The following is a 20,333-nucleotide window of genomic DNA, read 5'->3' on the forward strand; positions in this document are numbered from 1 at the left end:
TGCCTCTGTGTGTGTGTGTGTGTGTGTGTGTGTGTGTGTGTGTGTGTGTGTTGGGCTTATGTTTCTTTTCTTTTCCTGTAATATTTGCTTTTACAATGTAACAGGCTAGAGGATTCTAGCCTCAAATCTGAATTTGGACTCCAAGGAAGCCAACACTGGACAGCAAGTCTAGCATGCTCAAGCTCCTCCATGCCTCAGGTTTCTATAGGGATGACAAGGGCTAACCTGGGGAAAACGAAATCAGATTGTGTTGCAGTCTGCATGGGGTAGAACACGTCACCTCAACAGTCTTGTCTTTGAACTTGTTTCTCCCTGAGGGGCATTGTACCCTTGGTTGTGACTATAGGATACGACATTTCAGCCAGATTATAACTGTTTCAGGGCAGACTTTGGGTCGTAATTACCTTTAACGATATTCATGACACCTAACTGTCATCTAGATGTCTCATACACATGCCATCTGGAGGCAGAATGAGTTAAATAACCCTATGGAACAAGACTGGTGACTGACGCCTGCCCACGTGTGGCGGTACGTGGAAATGTGCGTGGGAATCTGGTGTGATGGTGCAGTGATACCCAATGGTTACTACAGTGTCCATGTCTCCACAGCCTCAGGCTTCCTCTCTATCCATGCTTTAGTCTAACCTTGAGACTGTCGGGAAAGCTCTCTTCCTTTTTGGTTCACCCCACCCCAGGACACCATACTGTGTTTCCTTATGGGAGGATGCATGAGTACCGCGATGCCCTCCAGTCTTTGACATTGATCTGGCTTCTGCTTTGCTACAAGTGCGTGTGCTCGAGCAATGCCCTGCTGGGTGTGTGCGCAACACCCTTCTGGGTGAAGCCCCTTGGTTTCAGTGGGGCCATGTGCCTGCGTGCGGTGTGCCTCGTGCCTGGCGTTTACTCCCCTCCCCCAACCTTCCCAATTACATAAGCTTCTTAGGAGTGACTCAGTCCTGGACTTTGCGCTCCCTCTGCTGGCCACTGCGGGACTGCACAGTTTTGGGAGGGGTGTGTAAGTATTCTAGCCCAGCCCCTGTGTACTGGCCTGGGAGTCCTTTTATCCCAAGCTACAAGGTAAGCTCCTGGAAGAGTGCTCCTCCCACTCCATCCCATAATGCTTATACCGAGTACTGACTGTTACTTGTTCATTCAGCAAACGCAGGATATCACTGAGAGTAGGGACCTTGAAAGCCTTGCTGACTAGGGCACTACTAAAATCCAGCACAAGGCCTGACCCACTCAGTATCCACTACAGGAATGCGTTTTCGCCCTGAACAGAGTGAACAATGGGGTACAAGAAAATATGAGAACCGTCAGGCCTGAGGTTTTGTGGATTTGCTTTGTTTTGCCTTTTTGTTTGTTTTGAGACAGGATCTCACTACATAGCCTTGGCTGGCCTGGAAGTCATAGAGATCCATCTGCCTCTGTCCCTGTCCCTGCCCCGCCCCTTTCCTGCCCCTGCCTCCTGAGCGCTAGGGTTAAAGGTGTGCACACCAGTCCTGGGCTTTAAAGTAACCTTAAAGTCTGTGTGGCCTTGGGCAAGACACGTAACTGTTTTAAAAGTTCAGGTCTCTCTTGTGTTAAATGACTTTGTCTTGTAAAATAAACTGTAAAGTTTAGAAAGGATATCTACAGGTGGTGTTATTGTGTAATTATCCCATAAATGGCTGCTATGATGATGATGATGATGATGATGATGATGATGATATAGATTGACTTTCAAACCAGTATTAGAAAGGCATTCAATCCACTCAACTTCCAGCTAAACAGAGAAGGCTTTCTCCCGAAGTCTCCCTGTAGCTTGTACTTCTCACATAACTCAACATGGCTTCTAGAGAAATAAGTGTGAAGAAACCAGGCTGGGATATATCCAGATGACAGGCAGCAGGTCCCTTAGCCTCTTGCTGTGCAGTCTTGGGTCACCAGGGTTGAAGTTCTGACTTCCTCATAGATTGTCTGTGGTTGCTGAATGTGGCTTCCACTGGCAGGCCCACGAATACTTCCCTAAAAATAGTAAGTCAGTGCTGGCCTGAATCACATTTTTTGTCTGTGTCTCAATTTTCTCAATAGGGAGTTGTAAGTGAGGAACAGGGATGAGGGGGACAAGTAGGGTATGGAGGTGAAAGACCTAGGCATGTTCTAGGCCACTTCCCCAGCCTTGGTTTTGCCCGTTGAGCCGTCCCTTCTCCCCATTCTGGCCCCACCCTAATCTCCGCCTTTTTCACAGTTGGAGACACAGCATTGGGTAGAGGCTTCTCTTCCTTTTTCCTACCTCCAGGCTAGCTCCTCCCTCCCAGCAGAGGTGTGTTCATCTCTTCTCATTGGAGAATCCAATTGGTAGAAAGCAGTTTAATGCAAAAACAAAACACCCCCATAGTTACCGTGTGCAACAAACGTCTGTGCAGGATCTCAGTTAATAGTCGCCGTAACTACTTGAGTGTTTACAGTCTCTGTTCCGTAAGTGATGGGGGGGAAAAGTGAGGTTGAAGGGGTTAAGCTGAACAAGAATCTTCCCGCTAGGAAGTCTGGACGGCTAGCCCACTTCCCTTTCGCTTTGCATTCTGACCGGGTATTAGAACAGATTTCCAGTGATCTTCCAGGACCCTGAAGCCCCTTTGGGTCCGCTTCACGTCCAGGAAATCTGGGGTCAGGCCATGACCACATAAATCAGCTAGGTTTGCTGCCAGGGCTCAGTTGCCCACATCATCCAACTGAATTCTGAGTGCGTAACCACAGTCACTCCATCATCCATCCCCAGAGGCCCTGCAAGCATCCCATTCTCCCGGAGAGGCTGGCAGGTGCAGGGCGGGGTGCCCTCTGAGCTAGGGTGGGTGGGGGTAGAGGAGCCCAGGTGCCAGTTCGCCCAGCCTGCGGCCAGAGGCGGAGTCACCATCAGGGTCGAAGTCTAGCCTAGGCGACAGCCCGGGGCGGGGCGAGGCGGGGGCAGGGCCGGGCAGCGGGGCGCGGCCGGGACTGGTCTCCGGAGCTGCGGAGGGCGGGAAGAGCGGCGGGAGGAGGGGAAGAAGGAAGGAGGGCGGGGAGTTGGCGGCTCCCGCTCGGCTGGGCTTTGCGCACCCACGCTTCACTGCTCCGCTTTTTGTCCCCCCCCACCCCACCCGGGCATGCGCCCCCCGCGGTCCTGGCCCCCCAGAGCTCATACCGCCCCCAGGAATCTCCCCAGAATCACCTACGCAGAATGGGCGTCCCTAGCCCCACGCCGCTGAGTTCGCTGCTGCTGCTGCTGCTAATACTTGGTAAGCGGGGTGGTCGCCGCGTCCCTGTCCGGCCGGGTAGGTGCCTGACACCGTGCAGCCAACCAGCTCACCTTCCTAGCATTTCGAAGCTGGTTGCACCCCTACTGCTTCATCAGACGTGTCTCCACTGTCTCTGGGCTCGGCATCTCGCTTCCTTTTGCGCCTGCCTGCCCAATCAGTTATGGAGAGGGTGATGGTGCCCTCGCTTTAGGCTCCTAGTTGAGCATATTGGTGACTTACTAAGGTATCCCCTGAGATACCATAGAGCTCCGAGGCAGGCGCCTCTTCTCTCATCTGTTACACCCAGCGCCTGGGGTCCTTGCGCCCAAATACCGTGACAACCTTCTGCCCCACTCTCTGCTCCAGGCCTGGCTTTGGGTGTTTGCTCTGCGTGGGCAGTGCCTGGCGGTCTTCATAATTGCCCAGTGTTGGCTAGAGGCCCAGGGTCTGATTCTGACCATGATCTTTGAAGAAAGTCTCCCCTACACCCCCACCTCCTAACATAACACCTCACCATCTGAGGCTTCCTCCCTCACAGGTCTCCACCCTGGGCCAGTTCCCTCTTTGCCCTTCTATTTCTCTCCGATATTTGGCTGGTTGTCAGACTCAGTTGGTCCCAACATCCCCGCCTCAGGAGATACCAGGTTCCGTGGAAACTGAACCTGGGATCTCTAAACACCCAGTGTCTGTCCTGGTGGGTGTTTATGGTGGTGTGTGTTCTGGGCCAACCTTGTATCGTGGCTGCTGTGTGTGTGTGTGTGTGTGTGTGTGTGTGTGTGTGTGTGTGTGTGTGTGTGTGTGTGATATGCACATAGGGAGGAATCTAAAGTGTTATAGTCAAGGCAGAAGCCTGTGGGGCACCCCGACTGCCTTCCCTGGTTTATGCCAGAACTGCACGGTGCCACACAGAATGGTTCCTTGCTGCTGGTCCTTCTGGGACCAAGTTGAAAACTCTCCTTTGGAAACAAAACAGGAGGCCGAGTGATGTAGGGAGATGAAGGATCTGTGGGGCTTGGTTGCCTAGCGATTGCTTTCCCCCAGTGGGCTTCATGGAGCAGGGATGGGCCCAGGGGAGGTTGGGAGGAGTGAATGCTGCACGGGGGTGGAAGAGGAGCTGAATGGCATCTTAGGCCACTGCATTCAGCACTGGCATTCACTTCACAGGCGAGGGACGTGAAGTATTACGTTCCAGAGAGAGTTCCAGTGGGGGGGGGGGATTTGAACTCAGATCTGACTTCAGAGCAGACCTCTGACTGTTAGAAAGGAGGTGACCTGACAAGAGAGAACCTTGAGGCCACCTACTTCCTGAGGCTGTGGAGACAACTTTCACGTGGGGATCGACAAGCATCAGCATGTGTGGAACCAGGAAGGTGGGAGGGGACCTTCTCAGCAGAGTCTACCCATGGGCAGCCAGGACGGTGTCATCTTGGCTGTCTTTACCATCGTCATCCTGATTATGAAATTGGGTGCCTGAGTCACACGCACACGGGTTCAGTGTCAGAACTGAAAGCTCTTACTTCTAAAAGAGAAACTGAGACCCAGGAGGGGAAAGGATTGGTCCCATGTTGGCTTTCTGACTCCAGCTGTGCCTCAAGCGGTGGTCATGTGTTCTCTGAGTGACGTAGCCAGAGGAAGAAAAGGAGCAAGAACTGGAGAGCAGGCTCTCAGGCTCCTGGGTGGTTCCCGGCAAGCTGTGGACTCCCCTCCCCTCCGGAATCCTGGAAATTACAGGACTCTCCTTGGAAGCATCTCCTCGCCTCCTTCTTGGTTTTGTCCCTCTTCAGGGGTGTGTAGAGGCCCTCCAGAGAGGTCAGGGACTTGGTCAGAGTGTCACATTTCACTTTACTTTTCTCATCTAGAAGAGAGATGATCCTCCCCACCCGCCAGTTCTTCTGTGTTGGCTAGGAGAGCAAGGAGAGAGCTCTAGACTCACATCTGGGTTTAGAACCTAGTCACAGTGCTCCCTAGAGGTGCTCTCTGGGAGAGTTTATTTCCCTCCTCTGTGAAATGATTGACAGCCCTCCTTGCATTCTAGGGTTGTGTGGTCTTACCTAGACACAGCTATGGAACGGTGGAGAGGAGAAAGGAGCTAAACTCTCTAAGGTTTTGGATCCAGCTGTCTGTTGGGACAAGGGTGGTGGTAGAATGGGTAGAGGGAGGGAGGGAGAGAGAGAGGGGAAGGGGCAGCAGGTGTTTAGGGTCTCCTTATAGAAAGGAGGCTTACGTAAGCGCTGCACACTACAGGCAAATCGTATGTAAATGAAAGCTTTTGTTTGAGAGCTGTGTGTAGTGCATCATCTGGGTTAGCCAGAAGGTTGACAGACTCTGGGGTGCGGGGGAAGGGATCTTTTGCTCCAGGCCTGGGCAGAGCCTGGTTCTTGCCCTAGAAGCCACAGCTGCTTGTGTAGCCCTGTGGGCTGGAAGAAGCAGTGAGCTCATGGCACAGCTGTAGTGGGGAGGGTATTGTGTGGTGAGGACTGGCCAGGCCCGTGCCCTGTCCAGCATGGTGCCCGGTCCAGTGCAGTACCCCAGCCAGCCTGAGCCACTGGCTCCATTGTCTAGCGCAGGTGACAGAGCTAAGCCAGGCAGCCTTTCTGTAGGATTTTGTCAGCACCCCATCCAGCAAAAGCCTCAGAATCCCTTAGCTAGAAGTTCTATCTGAGCCCCTAGACATGCATGGGGCCCCAGCGATAAAGATCCAGCCAAGAACTGGTGAGTCAGGAGTCAGTCTATTATTTCTTATTTCTAATGGCGTGCGTATGAGGGTTCACAGGTATGCACGGTGCAAGTGTGTGTGTATGGGTGTCTGGGTAAAAGTCAGAGGTCAATCAGGGGCCATTGCACCGTCCACTGCATTTTTTATTATCATTTGTTACTGCGTGCGTGCGTGCGTGCGTGCGTGCGTGCGTGCGTGCGTGCGTGTAGATCAGAGGACAACTTTCAGGATTCAGTTCTTTCCTTCCCTTGTATATTCTGGGGATCAAACCCAGGCCGTCAGGTCACTCCCCAGTCACCATGCTGAACTTTTACATAGTTGCAGGGAATTGAACTCAGGTCCTGATGGTTGCCCAAAAGCATTTTACTTACTGGGCCGTCTATACCCCAGACTCCAAACGGACTCTCTTGTTCACACAGGTGCTCTGCCTCTAGTTAGCTAGAGAGAGAGTTTTCCTCTGTTCCGGTGGATCTGAACCTATGTCCTATGCTGAGATGCTGGTGTCTTGTGCCCCAGCAGCTCTTCCAAGTTCCCATCTGTGTCTTAGGCCCAGCTACGTTCTGACCTTCCCTAGGTCAGCAGTCAAGAATGGTGCTGATGATACTGGCCAGTGAGTGGGGACCCGTTCTTTCTGAAAAGATTCCAAATCTCTCTGCCTTTCCCCCCGCCCCCTCCCCCGCAGGAGCCAGGTGCTACGCCCGGCAGGTGCACGTCCCCAAGGGGCCTCTTTACCGTGTGGCTGGCACCGCTGTCTCTATCTCCTGCAATGTGAGTGACTATGAGGGCCCTTCCCAGCAAGACTTCGAGTGGTTCATGTACAGACCCGAGGCCCCAGCTACGTCACTAGGCATCATCAGCACCAAGGACAGCCAGTTCTCCTATGCTGTCTTTGGGCCTCGAGTGGCATCTGGTGACCTGCAGGTGCAGCGCCTGAAGGGGGACTCCGTGGTGCTCAAGATTGCTCGCCTGCAGGCCCAGGACTCTGGCTTTTATGAGTGCTACACCCCCTCTACGGATACTCAGTACCTGGGCAACTACAGTGCCAAGGTGGAGCTGAGAGGTACTGGGCTCTGAGCTGGGTGGTGAGAGAGCCTCTCAAGTACTGGGGTTATCGGCGTAAGCCAGAACGCTCAGATCTGGTCTTTCTTCCTCCTCCTCTTGCTTCCTCTTCCTTCTCCTCTTCTCTCCCCTCCCCCATCTTCTCAGTACCGGAGATTGAACCTGCCACAGCGTGAAGCATACCAGGGAAACACTCTTCTAAGCTACATTCTCTGTGTTGCTTTTTGAGGGCTCACTCTTGTAGCCCAGGCTGGCTTACAACTCACTAGCCTAGGTTGGCCCGGAACTCGTGGCAGTACTCCCACAATTCTCTGTGTAGCCCAGGCAGTCTTGTGTCAGCTCCAGTGCCATCAAGCCCATCTTCCCATCAGTTTCTTTCTTTTGGTGGGGGATGGGATGAAGCAGAAACTTTCTCTTTTTAGAAAAAAAAATTTTTTTTGTTTTATATATGTGAGTACATTGTTGCTGTCTTCAGACACACCAGAAGAGGGCATCAGACCCCATTACAGGTGGTTGTGAACCACCATGTGAGTCCTAGGAATTGATCTCAGGGCCTCTGGAAGAGCAGTCAGTGCTCTTAACCACTGAGCCATCTCTCCAGCCCCCAAAGCAGAAACTTTCTAAGTTGACCAGACCTGCGCTGAACTTGTTCTGTAGCCCAGATGGGCCTTGAACTTTATCCTTCTAAGCCTTAGCTTTTTGGGTAGCTGGGATTATAGGCTGGCACCATCAAGTCTGGCCTCTTTTATCTTTAGAGAGGGAAGACAGAATTACTTTTCTGAGTGTTTAAAATGGGTCAGCCTCAGACATCAGAGTGGGTGTCAGTAGGCTTGTTCTGTGACATTCAGCAAGCATTTATTGAACACCCTAATGTGCTCAGACCAAGCTTGGCATCTCTGAGTTAGAGAGGAAAGATACCGCATACAGTGCTTGCCCTCCGTGAGCCTACAGAGTATGTAGCCACGTAGGAGATACACAGGAAACAGGAGGGATGCTGCCTCCCAGCCCGCTCTCACTAAAGCCTTTCTCTCCAGTTCTTCCAGATGAGCTGCAGGTATCTGCTGCCCCTCCAGGGCCCCGAGGACGCCAGGTGGCAACCTCCCCGTCACGCCTCACAGTACATGAGGGGCAAGAGCTGGCGCTGGGCTGCCTGGCTCAGACCAAAACGAAGAAACACACACACCTGTCGGTGTCTTTTGGGAGAGCCATTCCTGAGGCGCCAGTGGGGCGAGCCACCCTACAGGAAGTAGTGGGACTGCGCTCTGACATGGCTGTGGAGGCCGGAGCTCCCTATGCTGAGAGGCTGGTTGCCGGGGAGCTTCGGCTGAGCAAGGAAGGGACTGATCGGTACCGCATGGTGGTTGGGGGTGCCCAGGCTGGAGACTCCGGCACCTACCACTGCACTGCCGCTGAGTGGATTCAAGATCCTGATGGCTCCTGGGTTCAGGTCGCAGAGAAGAGGGCAGTCCTGGCTCATGTGGATGTGCAGACACTGTGTGAGTATCACATATCTAACTGAGTGGATATCTCAGCCGGTATCAGAGGGTGTAACATGGCCATCAACTGACCACAGAGTTCCTCTTCCAGAGAACGAGCAGTCTTGTAGACACTCTTTATTCTCTATTTGTGTTTTCTCTGCTCAAAAATTGGATGTGGAGGCACAAGGGCTACAGTGGAAGGGTAAAATTCAGGTCCTGGGGTGAGGGACATATAAGAGGCCTCTAAATTTCTGCAAAGAGGAATTACAGGTGAGGCCCCGGGCGTCCCTGTGATGCCTCCCATCTCCTGCTGTGTTTCAGCCAGCCAGCTAGCAGTGACAGTGGGACCTGGTGAACGGCGGATTGGCCCAGGGGAACCCTTGGAACTGCTGTGTAATGTGTCGGGGGCATTGCCCCCAGCAGGCCGTCATGCTGCATACTCTGTGGGCTGGGAGATGGCCCCTGCAGGGGCTCCAGGGCCTGGACGCCTGGTGGCCCAGCTGGACACAGAAGGTATAGGCAGCCTGGGCCCTGGCTATGAAGACAGGCACATTGCCATGGAGAAAGTAGCATCCAGAACCTACCGACTACGGCTGGAGGCTGCCAGGCCCGCTGACGCGGGCACCTACCGCTGCCTCGCCAAAGCCTACGTTCGAGGCTCTGGGACCCGGCTTCGTGAAGCAGCCAGTGCTCGTTCCCGGCCTCTCCCGGTGCATGTGAGAGAAGAAGGTGAGAGGACGTTGAGCCCTTGACAAGGTTCAGAGCGTATAGAATTTATTTCCTAACCCCTTAGCCCCTGAGCCTTCACCCTGTAACCCCCGTGTTCTTTGCTCTACAGGCGTGGTGCTAGAGGCCGTGGCGTGGCTAGCAGGGGGCACTGTGTACCGGGGAGAGACCGCCTCCCTGCTGTGTAACATCTCTGTGCGGGGCGGCCCCCCGGGGCTGCGACTAGCAGCCAGCTGGTGGGTGGAGAGACCAGAGGAGGGCGAACTGAGCTCTGGTCCTGCTCAGCTTGTGGGTGGAGTGGGTCAGGACGGTGTGGCAGAGCTGGGAGTCCGGCCTGGAGGGAGTCCTGTCAGTGTGGAGCTGGTGGGACCCAGAAGTCATCGGCTGAGACTGCACAGCTTGGGGCCCGAGGACGAAGGCATATACCACTGTGCGCCCAGCGCCTGGGTGCAGCACGCTGACTATAGCTGGTACCAGGCAGGCAGTGCGCGCTCCGGGCCCGTCACGGTCTACCCCTACACGCATGGTGAGTGACTACCACCCTCTACCCACCTGCCCCTGCCCTGCTTGTCCCCTTTCCATCTTCCTGTCTTCCCTTGCTGTCCTTTTCCCACATCCCTTTGCGTCCCCGTCCCCGAGCTGGCTGAGTCTGAGATGGGAGGTTGTGGGTTGGCAGGGATGACGCTCAGCCCTCCCTCGGGGAGGGACCCGAGTGACAGCAGGTGGAGGACCATGACACACTCTGAGCAGAGCCTGCCTTCTTTCCCGCCAGCTCTGGATACCCTGTTTGTGCCCTTGTTGGTGGGTACAGGAGTCGCCCTAGTTACGGGAGCCAGCATCCTCGCTACCATCACCTGCTGTTTTATGAAGAGGCTGAGGAAGCGGTGATCTGTAGCACCCCAGGTGAGGGAAAGGAACCCCCAAGCCCGGTCTTCCTCAGGCTTCCTGTGCTGAGCTGTTCCTGGGCTCCCTCTGGCAGAGAAGCAGCCAGCACAGTCCTGCAGGATCACGTAGCAGGGTGAGGGGGTCAAAAGGAGCCCCCTTCCTCAGGCTACTCCACATGCTCTCTCCAGTTCTTGCAGGTGTCAACTGTCTTCCAGTCAGTGCCACCCCTCCTCTGGTTGCCTGGATACCCTCTCCCTCCGTCCAGCCCTCCTTTAATTTATTTGACCGGTCTGTCTGTCGCCACCTGGGAGCGGGAGACATGGCTCCCCTCTTCCCACCTTCCGTCAAGTTTCCTGGTTCTTAGTTTCACACTCATGTTGTAGGAAGGCCAGTTCCTGCCCTCAAACTAGTTTTTCTAAAATGTGAATAAACTGGTTTTATAAAACTCAGGGCCTGTTGTGTCTTCTTGCGCCATGAAGCTGTAAGAGGCAGCCTGGGGGGATGGGGGTGGGGTGGAGTGGGGTGGTGGTAAGGCGGACAACCCAGGCCTCTCTTCCCACCATAAACACCATCTGTCCTCCGTGGGCCTTGTTACCCACCAACTGTAGGAGGGGGATGCCTGGGTCCCATCTGTTGCCCCAAATGTCTGTGCAGAGCCTCCTAATGGGGCTTCTATTTGGTGAGGGGAACATAGGAAGAGGGGGTGAGCTCCAGCTGAGCTTTGCCTGTTTTACAGAGCTTCCAGGGACAAGGCTTCCTGAGCTCCCCAGACTGGGGCGCACCCTTCTCTGGTCTCCTTCTCCTGGTTGAACTAGTCTTGGACCAGACTCCTCCCACCAGGCCCTGGGGCCTCAGTCTTTTTCCTCCTGACCTTAATTATTCTCTGACAGCAGCCGAATGGGAGCCTCAGAACATGGCAGCGTGGGGAGGGCCTGTGTCCTCTGTGTACACAGAGCTGCTGCATCTGCCTACATCTGATGCCAGGACTTGTCTACTGGCTGCAGCTCCCCGCCTAATGGGTTCTCCGGCCCTAAGTCTCGGCTGTCCTGCATTTCCAGCAGCATCCGGTCTGCCCTCTTCATTCAGTGGTTGAACGTTTATTGAGCGTTACTGGGTTTGCCACATAAATGTATCATTTTTTTGTTGTTGTTTACAGATAAGGGACGGAGGCCCAGAGAATATGTCTTGCTGAGAGTCCTAGAAGTAACCAGTGAACCTCGGCATTGGTGTTAGAAAACAGGTCTCCTGTCTGTGCCCTGGACAGTGGGGCCCTGAGTGGTGGCGGCATCTCGGTGACTTCCAGGAGCAGCTTCAATGTCTCCATTCCAGTGTTTTGTATGTGGGTACCAAACACCCCACCCCTCTTGTCTCGACTCCATGTTTTTCCCCCGAATTCAAACCCTGCTTGCTCCCTGTGCTCAGGTTCAATATGTGTACGTGGGACGGACCTCATCGCTGAGAGTGACCCAGCTGGCCCTGAAACCTGGGTCCATTGCTGGACGGAAGGGGAGGGGCAACAGACAGCTTTGAGTCCTCTCTGAGTGGACCCATGCTGAGATGGGGACTGGGAGGGAGGCGCAGGGCCCCGTTGGATGCCGGCTTCTTAGCCTGGGACAGAGCAGCAGACTTTTATTCAAGGGCAGGGATGGGTGTAGCCAGGGGTCCAAGGTTCGAACCAGTCCCATCAGAGGACATGTTCACTTGGGCTACACTTGGTTCCAGGGGGCCAGTCTCAGGTCCCTTGCCATGCCTTGCCGTTGCTCTCACCTCACCATCCCAGGATGACTGAGACAAGACCAGTGACTGAGACAAGATGCAGTGGAGAGGGGATGTGAGTGTCTCCAGTGTGCCCTGTCCTGGGAGGACAGGTGGCAGACAGCAGACAACTGTAAATATAGGTTCCATTTTCTCACCCAGTCAGTCTTGCCTTGTGAGTCTTATAAGAGAGCCAGTCCTTTGTGGTAAAGCCCATTCAGCTGCAGCTCCCTACTGCCTCCTCAGGAGTCCTTCTCTGTCTCTGTTGCCTTCTCGGGTGCTACTGGCCAGTTATCAGTGATGTTTCCGTTCTTGGACCCAAAGTTAAGCTCTTTAAGCCTGGGCCTGGGTCCTCGCTCCCCAACATTCCCCTTCTTGTTTCTCTGTTCCTTAAGGGTCCTGGGCTTCTTTTCAGCGCCTTCCAGCTTCTCCTCTGCTTAGATGCCTCATCCAAGTGTAGCGCCCAGACAGACAGTGTCACCATGATCTGGGAACCTGCTAGGTCTGGGAACTAGCTAGACGTGCAGATTTTTGGTTTCCGTCCCAGACCTATTGAGTCAGAATGCTGGGAGCAGGACCGGTAATCTGTGTTTTAACAAGCCCATCCCGCTGAGTAAAGCTTTGTAACTGCTGGCTCCCACCATTCCCCCCTGCCTTACTCAATCCTTAGCTTCCTGGTTGCTAATGCCCTCCCTCACTTGTGGCTATAACCGCTTGTGTGGGCTCCCATTGTGAGCCCCACGTCCTTCAGTTGCTGTGGGTATTTCTGACCTCCACCTGTGCTGTGCTCCAGTGTTAGGAACAGGTCTTTGAATATCACACCTGACACTTAGTCACTGTTCTGAATGAGCCCCTGCCACTGTGCCCCAAGGATAAACTACTTTCCCCAGGGATTTGGGTTCCCTCATAAAACCCCTTATTAAGTCTCTCCCATGGCCTTTTTTTTTTCCGGAGCTGGGGACCGAACCCAGGGCCTTGCGCTCGCTAGGCAAGCCGCTGAGCTAAATCCCCAACCCCTCCCATGGCCTTTCTTTTCCTTCGGAATCTCTCTCTGCCTTCTTGCTTCTCCGGCAGTACCTGCAAGGTTTCATTCCTCTCTCTCGAAAAATAGTTGTCCTTGGGTCTCCTCAGGTCCCTCTCCAGGGCCCCTGCTCCGGGTTTACCTCCACCGCTTGTTTGCCTGTAACCTGAGGATTAAGGCCATTGGCACCTTTCTGACCCATCGGTATGGGACAGTGAAGGTGGGGAGGGCACCCACATCTGTGCCCACCTCCACCCAGTGCTTTCTTCTCTGTGGCCACTTTGTCTAGTTGGGCAGGCATGCCACACATAGGGAGGCCAGTTGGGGGGTGGTGAGTGGGGACTGCAGTCTACCTGACAATCTGCTCCCTAAGCCATGGACCCTGGTTCAAGGCTACCCATGCCTGGAAGAAAAGGGTGCCTGTAGATTTTGCACAAAGGAGTGCTGCACCGGCCGTTCACCAACTGTCAATCCACCCAAGCTATCCATTGACTGTCTCTTTCTGCCCACCTTCCCATTCAACCCCCATAAGCCCATCCTTCTGTCTATCCATCCACCCATGAACAGATGTCAAAGTCAAACACAGACAGACCGATATGATCTCTCTCCACCCCCACCCTCTATTTTCCTCAAACCAGGACCTTGGGCCTTCCCCACTGGATCCTGGACTCAGTGGGCCTCTCCCAACGTTAACCATTCCTTGGGACACTGCCTGCCTCCTCTACTTCCATCTCCATTCTGCAGCCTCCATGGACCTGTGTCTGGCCCCCTGGTCTGCCACAGGGGGTTGTAGAAAACCAGTCACACCTTGGACTCACTCTCCGGGGGTGGCAGGCAGCCATTTTGCTCCTTGTCAGCTCCATCTCCTGCGCCTGCCCCCTCCCCAGCCCCTTCTTCCTCCACCTTCTCATCCAGCCTGCTGGGGATGGACCAGTAGAGATGGGCGTCAAGGCGGGCTGCAGCTTCTGCCAGTTCCCGAGCACTGCATGAGGGTGTGGGCACCTCAAAGGTTTCATGGAAGCTAGCGTAGTCCACCTCATAGAAACCGTCCTCCAGGGTGAGCACGGATGTGAATCGGTGGCCCCACAACACTTCGTCTACCAGGTACGAGCTTCGAGCTTGGCACGTCATTCCTGGGGGGAGGAGAAGAGGCATTAGTCAGGGGGATCTCTGCCAAAGGATTCCTGCTCCTGTCTGTCATCCCACAACCCTCTTCTCTCCCCGAAAGTCCCACCTCTCATTGGTCAGCCCTCTTCTCCATTTGCCAACCTGCTCCCCCTACTCTCCTTCGAGAAGCTTAACCTTAAAATTAACCTCGCTGTTTCCCACAGAGACACCTCCACCCGCCCCCAAGCAATGGGCAACTAGCTGAGCTGATTACGGTCCAGGATTGAAAGCTTGCCACTGCACCAGAAGCCCAGTCCTCGGTGTGATGGTGACAATTGTCTGGATCCTTACAAAAGTGTATTACATTCATGTGAGTCTATAAGCATGCATTCGTATGTGTGTGGAGGTCAGAGGACAACTCGGGGAGGCGGTTGACTCCACAGTGTGAGACCTGGTAATTCAACTCAGGTTATCAGATGTGGTGGCAAGCTGAACCATCTCTCTGGCCCTGGGTTATCTCTTTTTTTTTTTTTCTTTTTTCTTTTTTTCAGAGCTGGGGCCGAACCCAGGGCCTTGCGCTTGCCTATAGGCAAGCGCTCTACCACTGAGCTAAATCCCCAACCCCCCTGGGTTATCTCTTACGCAAACTGAAATCTGTCTCCCGGGACCTGTGCCCCTGAGTGTCTGTAAATACAGCCCGGGGTTCCCTTGCATCTTCTCTTCCTCAGACTGAACACTCATGACCTCATGACCGTCTCTTACTTCCTCTGACTCCCCCAAAGCTTTCTGTCCTCATTGGAAATCACGGAGGCCCAGGTCAGGGTCTGAAGTGCCATACATTTCTCCAACTGTGGCCTCATCTGTGCGTAAGAGAAGGCTTACTATCTCTTGCTTCTTACCAAGATGCTTTAGTGAAGCGGCCCGTGATGACATTACATAAACGCCTCTGGAAGCTGCATCACGTTGCTACAGCAAGCCTGTGGCCAACTAAAACCCCCAGTTCTTTCTCCACCGGAGCCTTTCCATACTGAGCTTACATAAGTGATTTTTTTTAAAGCCTAAATGTAGAATTTTATATTTATTCCCCTTAAATGTCATCATGTTGGGTTTTGGCTCATTATTCTTGCTTTTCAAAAGTAGTTTGAATCCCAAAATACTACCGTCCTTTCCAGCTTTATCTCTAGAAACATCAAACAAGCTCCCGCCCCCTTGTCCTTTAAACTGCCCTTCCCAGTTCTTGCCCCGAGCCTGTGTCCTGTCTTCTCTGTTCGGTTTTTGCACCCTCCTCTCGGGGCAGATCATTTTGTTCCTACCTCAGAATCTCCCCAAACCAGAATCCATCTCAGAAACAGAGGAGTAAACGTTTGCTAACCAGAGATGGGCTCTGACATTGAAAGTCTGGCCCTGAGACGTCTTGGGGACATTGGTATTCTTTGGCAAAGATGGATTAAGATGTGAAGGCGGGAAGGAGAAGCCACCAGGGCCTCTGCAGGGAGAAGGCATGAGAAGCAGGGATTGGGCTTGGGGCAGTAGGAATGGGTGGGAAGTGGAGGCAGATGAAAGTCCCTATTAGAAACCTGCCCGAGATAGTGTCAGAGGAAGGGACGCTGCAGAGACAGAAGGAGCAATACAGGAAGGGGATGGGTTAGGACCAGCAAAATCGGAGTGAAGGAGGAGTGGGGAGTGGGAAGAACTGAGGTGGCCAAGAAGCAGAAGCGGTTTTGCCTAGAGGCAGGAGCCGGGTTTCAAAGGCTAGCAGCAGGGAGCAAGTCTGTCCGTAGCAGCGCCGCAGCTCCTCCTAGTGGCCCCTTGGTTCACCTGCATTTTCCTCACGCTCCCTGATGGCTTGGACCTTACTTAGAGGACCTGTTTTTGGCTCCTATACTAACTAGTCTTTTCCTACCTGCTCCCAAGCTCTTGACAGTGTAGGCCTGAGTGAAGGTATTGACGTCACCGTTCCTTCTGGAAGGGGGCTAGAAATGGCAACACCAATGGAAGTTAAGACCAGACGGATGGGGTAACGGGGACAGAAGTGAGACCAGTTATCACCTTCCTACCCCTAAGTTTGCCTCCTTGGCAGACTTAAATTCCAGAACTATGGACCGTTGGGCTTCAAGAACCAGGCACTTAACCTTCATCCCAACACCGTGCCAGGAAGCACTGAAGATAAATGCCCTGAGTTCAATCCAGGCTGTGCTATTTACTGGCTTGTGACAGCGGGCTATTTATGGGACCTTTCTTTGGGGCTACTCATTCTCTGAAAAGTAAGCATAGTCATAAGTAACCTCCAGGGGAGCTTTGCTGGGCTTAAATGAATTTAGAGATATAAAGTGCAGTTCAAAGTGACATACCTGTCAGGCCAGGGCCTCAAGCTAGCGGCTTTTCATAGAACCCTTCCAAGCTGTTCTTGACTCTGCAAAGTCACCCTGTCCATCCCTTTCATCATCAGGCCTGCCCCAGCATCCCTCCCCCGCCTGTCACCCTACGCTCCACTCTCTGTCCATCTCCCCGCACTCCCCCTGCCTGCTTTTCTTGCCCTTGCCCTGTATCCCTGCTCCCATCCTCCAGCCTGCCCGCACCCGTGGCTTCCACCATGCCCTCGAGAATGACTACGATCTCGAAGTCGTCCCTCTCGAGGGCGCGGCGCGATGCCTCCCAGAAGGGGCTGGCGGCGTCGATCTCATGGCTGATGACGAGAGGTGAGACGAGGAAGAGGCGGTCGTCCCCCGTGTCGAAGCCCACGCTGAGGTCGGTCTGGTGCAGAGGGATGAACTCGCCCTCGAGCGTCTGGCGCGAGCGGATGAGCTTGGCGCGGATGGAGGCCTCGACGATGTGCGAGGATCGCAGGTCCCCCACGCGAAACATGAGACAGAGGCGCCCGTCGCGCAGAGACACCACGGCGTGCGAGGAGAAGACGAGCGTGGCGGCGCGCTTGTTGGGCTGCGAGATCTTGACGAACATGCAGCCCACCATGAAAGCGTTCACCATGGAGCCCAGGATGGCTTGCAACAGCAGCAGCACGATGCCCTCGGGGCACTGGTCGGTGATGACACGGTGCCCATAGCCGATGGTGGTTTCTGTCTCGATGGAGAAGAGGAAGGCGGCCACGAAGCCGTTGAGGTTGTTGACGCACGGTGTCCACGCGGTGTCCTCCAGGTGCTCCAGGTCGCCGCGGCCGTAGGCGATGAGCCACCAGATGGCGCCGAAGAAGAGCCAGGTGAGCGCGTAGGCGAGCACGAAGAAGAGCAGGCTGAGGCGCCACTGCAGATCTACCAGCGTGGTGAACAGGTCGGTCAGGTAGCGGTAGGTCTCGCGGACGTTGCCCTGCTGCACGTTGCAGCGCCCGTCCTTCTCCACGTAGCGCTGGCGACCGCGGCGCCGCGGTGGCTCCTCCGACCCGGGAGAGAAAGCGGCGTTCTCCTGCGCCATGGCGGCCGCAGCGGGGATCCTGCGGGGTCTTAATAAAGGTGTGCCGAGTTGATGGATCCGGCCAATGCTGTGAGCGTCTCTCCCTTCCTGTCTCTTAGCCTCAGTTTCCTCCCAGTGGTGGATTGGGAACGACCACCCTAACATCCCACAAAGCTCAGAAAGTTGGGAGGAGGGGTGCGGCTGGAGAGATGGCTCAAAAGGCTCACTGGTTGCTCTTCCAGCGGATCTGATTTCGATTCCCAGCACCCACAAGGCGGCTCACAACCGGCTGTAACTCCAGTCTCTCGCCCTCTTCTGGCCTCCCGGGGTGATGCACAGACATCATACATGAGGGTAGATATCCACTCACATAAAATAAAAACAAAGGTTAAGAAAAAGTTGTAAGGGTTACACAGGGAAAAGAGCACAAACTGGGTGTCATAGTTCAGTAAGAAGGGGGCTTTAGAGATCTCGATGTCACAGATCTCAGCGTCACTACCTCAAGCCGGTGTATGGAGCACCTCACAGGCGTCCCGATCAGACATTTGGGGTTCTGAAGAGGTGGACTTCTTGGCAGTTCCTTCTCTATACAAAGCTCCCTCTGTCACGAGGACTTCCACAACCTTTCTCCGGCTATTATCCCTTCCCCCAGAACTCTTCAGCTTCCTACCAGAAGACCCACCTGAAGACAGTTTTGAAGTCACACCAAGACCATTTCCCTCAGTTTTCTCCCTGCCTCACTCTTTCCACTTCCTGCTACACCTTTTCTCCATCCGACTTACCAGGGAGAAAGAAATGCAGGCTTTGCGCAGAAAACCTCCAGCGTGCAAAGGTTGAATGTTCCCAGCATTAGGAGATTCCCACTGGCAATTCTAACCACTCCGCCATGGTCACTGGTGCTCTGACACCAGCCCATTTCCCCCCCCCGGGGCTCTTTCCCAAAGGAGACATGCTGAAAAGGGTTGGCAATGGGAGACTGGAGGCCACGTGACGTCGATTGCCCACAGCCAGGATGAAGGAAGCACCAGGCCATCCAGAGTTACGATAGTCTAGTATCTCTTAGAGCCCCATGCTTCCTACGAGATGAGAAATCAGACCAATCGAAACAGCAAACACCCACATTGATCCCCCTCCCAGTTTCCTGCTTTGCAGTCGCTACCCTACAGCAACCCCACCCACATCTGCCATATGTCCTGAAGTGCACATTCAACACAAAGCCCAGATTCCATGCAAAACCCACCTGGTTTTGCTTCGAATTCTTCCCCCTGAGAAGCACTCTGTGTTAAAATCTTCCCGGAGAGACGGGATGTCCAGGGTCCTTCCCTAGGCTCTCACGGCCCCCTAAGAGAGACGAACCATATGAACAGAAGTCTGTAGAACGAGGATTTAAGACTCATCAACCTTCCCTTCTCTTTCCTGGGATTTGTCATCACTCATTCGGGGTGAGGGGTGGGGCAGGAGAGCTGGGGGGGGCAGGAGGCCCTGTGGGGGCAGAGATATGACACAGAGATCTCAGATGGTTTGGATGTTTGGACCAGATCCTAGGGAGAAACTGTGTGGATGTGTAACCACAGATCCGACATTCCAATTTTTAAATTTTGGAGCCAAGTGTTCCACAGCCAGACCTTTGGAGGGTGTGTGTACGTTAAATAAAGGTAGAAGGAGGAACCACGAAAAGATGGTTTGTATCCTAAGGAGACCCCACACACTTATTTTTTTCATGGAAGTCAAGAGACACAGCCCAGGGACACTCTGGCAATGGCAGATTAAGATCTTCCCCTCCCCCAACAGCAGGCTTGCTTTTCCCTCTCTGTAGCCCAGGGCGTCCTCAGCAAGTGATCTGTAAGTTTTCAGTGCCTTAAGACCCCAGGTCTCTTTCAGCCTAACATTAGCTTCAGTGGGCTTCTAGATGTCCTTCTTAAGGTCTTTGGTAATCTGACCTCCATCTGTGCCCAGGAATGGGGAAGGACTCCCAGTGTCTGATCACCCCCTGAACACCGACTGCCCAGAGAGCCTTCTGACTGCACCCTAGCTCTTGCCGTCCTGAGGAACGGCCTCGTCTTCACAGGGCAGGGAAGATGTGCAGTGTCCACCACCTGAAGAGCAACATCTTCATTTCTGCCTCTTCCCTCCAAAGAACTCCAGCTCTTCAGACCACAGTTCCTAGGCATGCTGTGACCCCTTTCAGTAAGATCCCAGCACCACATTTTCTTGGCGAGCTCTTCCTACCTCTAGAGAGTGCTGGCCAGTACGGGGTGGGGGTGGGGAGAGGGGGGCTTATCTTTTGGAAAGAGGTCTGTCTGGTGAAAACTCCCTCAGGAGCCAGCTCCACCCAAACCCCTCTTGGCTTAGAAATAGGGGCCCAAACCCCAAGTCCCACAACTCAACTCACAGAGCCTGAAGAGGAGAGTAGCCAGCAGCAGAGACCCTTGGGGGTTGGAGTCCATGTCCCTGACACCATCTCCCCCAATACCCTAGGTCCCCTCTGAGAGTGGGAGCCGCAGACACTGCCGTTTCTCCTGAATGTAACGGCAGCTCAGACTAGGACTTGGTATCTGTGTCATCCCCACTTCCCAGGTTCCCCTGCTCCTCTCTCGTTTCTATGGCAACCAGTCTGGCTACAGCTCCACAGCGTCCCTCTCCCTTCCCCAATCCTGGGTACCACTCTGGCTAATCCACACGCCACAGCTATTTTTAGCCAAAGTCCCTCCTCCTGGACACCGAGAGTCATCTTTCACCTCTTTATGGGAGGGGGGGAAGACCCTAGCATGCTCCTCATTCTGGGAAAATAGAGGCATTGGAAATAAAATATTTGATTTCGGGGGCCATCTGGGAGTTTGCAGTTCATGATCCCCAGCAGGGACTGGGTGAAGGTGGTGCTCTCAGATAGACCAGGTCCAGCAGGACAAGGCTGTATTTTT

The 20,333-nt window shown here is 54.1% G+C and overlaps 2 protein-coding genes across 5 annotated transcripts; one reads left to right on the forward strand and one right to left on the reverse strand.

The window, feature by feature from the left end:
• The first annotated feature begins 2,378 nt into the window (after window positions 1–2,378).
• Window positions 2,379–14,948, forward strand: Igsf8 (immunoglobulin superfamily, member 8). Of its 3 annotated transcripts, XR_015635226.1 has the most exons (9): window positions 2,379–2,460; window positions 3,155–3,257; window positions 6,656–7,033; window positions 8,067–8,528; window positions 8,832–9,239; window positions 9,349–9,762; window positions 10,009–10,139; window positions 11,278–14,001; window positions 14,229–14,948. XR_015635226.1 is itself a non-coding variant. In NM_001014787.2 (8 exons), the coding sequence occupies exons 2-7, from the start codon at window positions 3,200–3,202 to the stop codon at window positions 10,122–10,124; spliced, it is 1,836 nt and encodes a 611-aa protein (NP_001014787.1). In that variant the 5' UTR covers window positions 2,388–2,460; window positions 3,155–3,199; the 3' UTR covers window positions 10,125–10,139; window positions 10,310–10,566. The 3 variants fall into 3 exon arrangements, 2 of the variants coding, with proteins under 2 accessions (XP_087437113.1, NP_001014787.1); NM_001014787.2 differs by lacking the exons at window positions 11,278–14,001; window positions 14,229–14,948 and adding an exon at window positions 10,310–10,566 and having other exon boundaries at window positions 2,388–2,460; XM_087580987.1 differs by lacking the exons at window positions 3,155–3,257; window positions 11,278–14,001; window positions 14,229–14,948 and adding an exon at window positions 10,310–10,570.
• Window positions 11,203–20,005, reverse strand: Kcnj9 (potassium inwardly-rectifying channel, subfamily J, member 9). Of its 2 annotated transcripts, XM_087579851.1 has the most exons (5): window positions 19,805–20,005; window positions 18,653–18,753; window positions 16,584–17,461; window positions 13,705–14,030; window positions 11,203–13,063 (listed from the first exon to the last, which is right to left on the reverse strand). In XM_087579851.1, exons 3-5 carry the CDS (start codon window positions 17,431–17,433, stop codon window positions 13,004–13,006), a joined length of 1,236 nt encoding a protein of 411 aa, XP_087435977.1. In that variant the 5' UTR covers window positions 17,434–17,461; window positions 18,653–18,753; window positions 19,805–20,005; the 3' UTR covers window positions 11,203–13,003. The 2 variants fall into 2 exon arrangements, with proteins under 2 accessions (XP_087435977.1, NP_446286.1); NM_053834.2 differs by having other exon boundaries at window positions 12,816–14,030; window positions 19,805–19,918.
• Window positions 20,006–20,333: the final 328 nt, after the last annotated feature.

Source organism: Rattus norvegicus, chromosome 13 (genome assembly GCF_021556685.1).
Source record: "Rattus norvegicus strain SHRSP/BbbUtx chromosome 13, alternate assembly SHRSP_T2T, whole genome shotgun sequence".
Taxonomy (NCBI): Eukaryota; Metazoa; Chordata; class Mammalia; order Rodentia; family Muridae; genus Rattus; species Rattus norvegicus.

Bases quoted from the DNA above. Each gene is read 5' to 3' on its own strand.
- Kcnj9 (XM_087579851.1), bottom strand. From the start codon at position 17,433: ATGGCGCAGGAGAACGCCGCTTTCTCTCCCGGGTCGGAGGAGCCACCG. The intron at 14,031-16,583 runs GTGCGGGCAGGC...TCCTCCCCCCAG, and splicing joins GGGCATGGTGGAAGCCACGG to GAATGACGTGCCAAGCTCGA. The intron at 13,064-13,704 runs GTGTGACTGGTT...CTTAATCCTCAG, and splicing joins CCCCGGAGAGTGAGTCCAAG to GTTACAGGCAAACAAGCGGT.
- Igsf8 (NM_001014787.2), top strand. From the start codon at position 3,200: ATGGGCGTCCCTAGCCCCACGCCGCTGAGTTCGCTGCTGCTGCTGCTG. The intron at 7,034-8,066 runs GTACTGGGCTCT...CTTTCTCTCCAG, and splicing joins TGCCAAGGTGGAGCTGAGAG to TTCTTCCAGATGAGCTGCAG. The intron at 9,240-9,348 runs GTGAGAGGACGT...TTTGCTCTACAG, and splicing joins GGTGCATGTGAGAGAAGAAG to GCGTGGTGCTAGAGGCCGTG.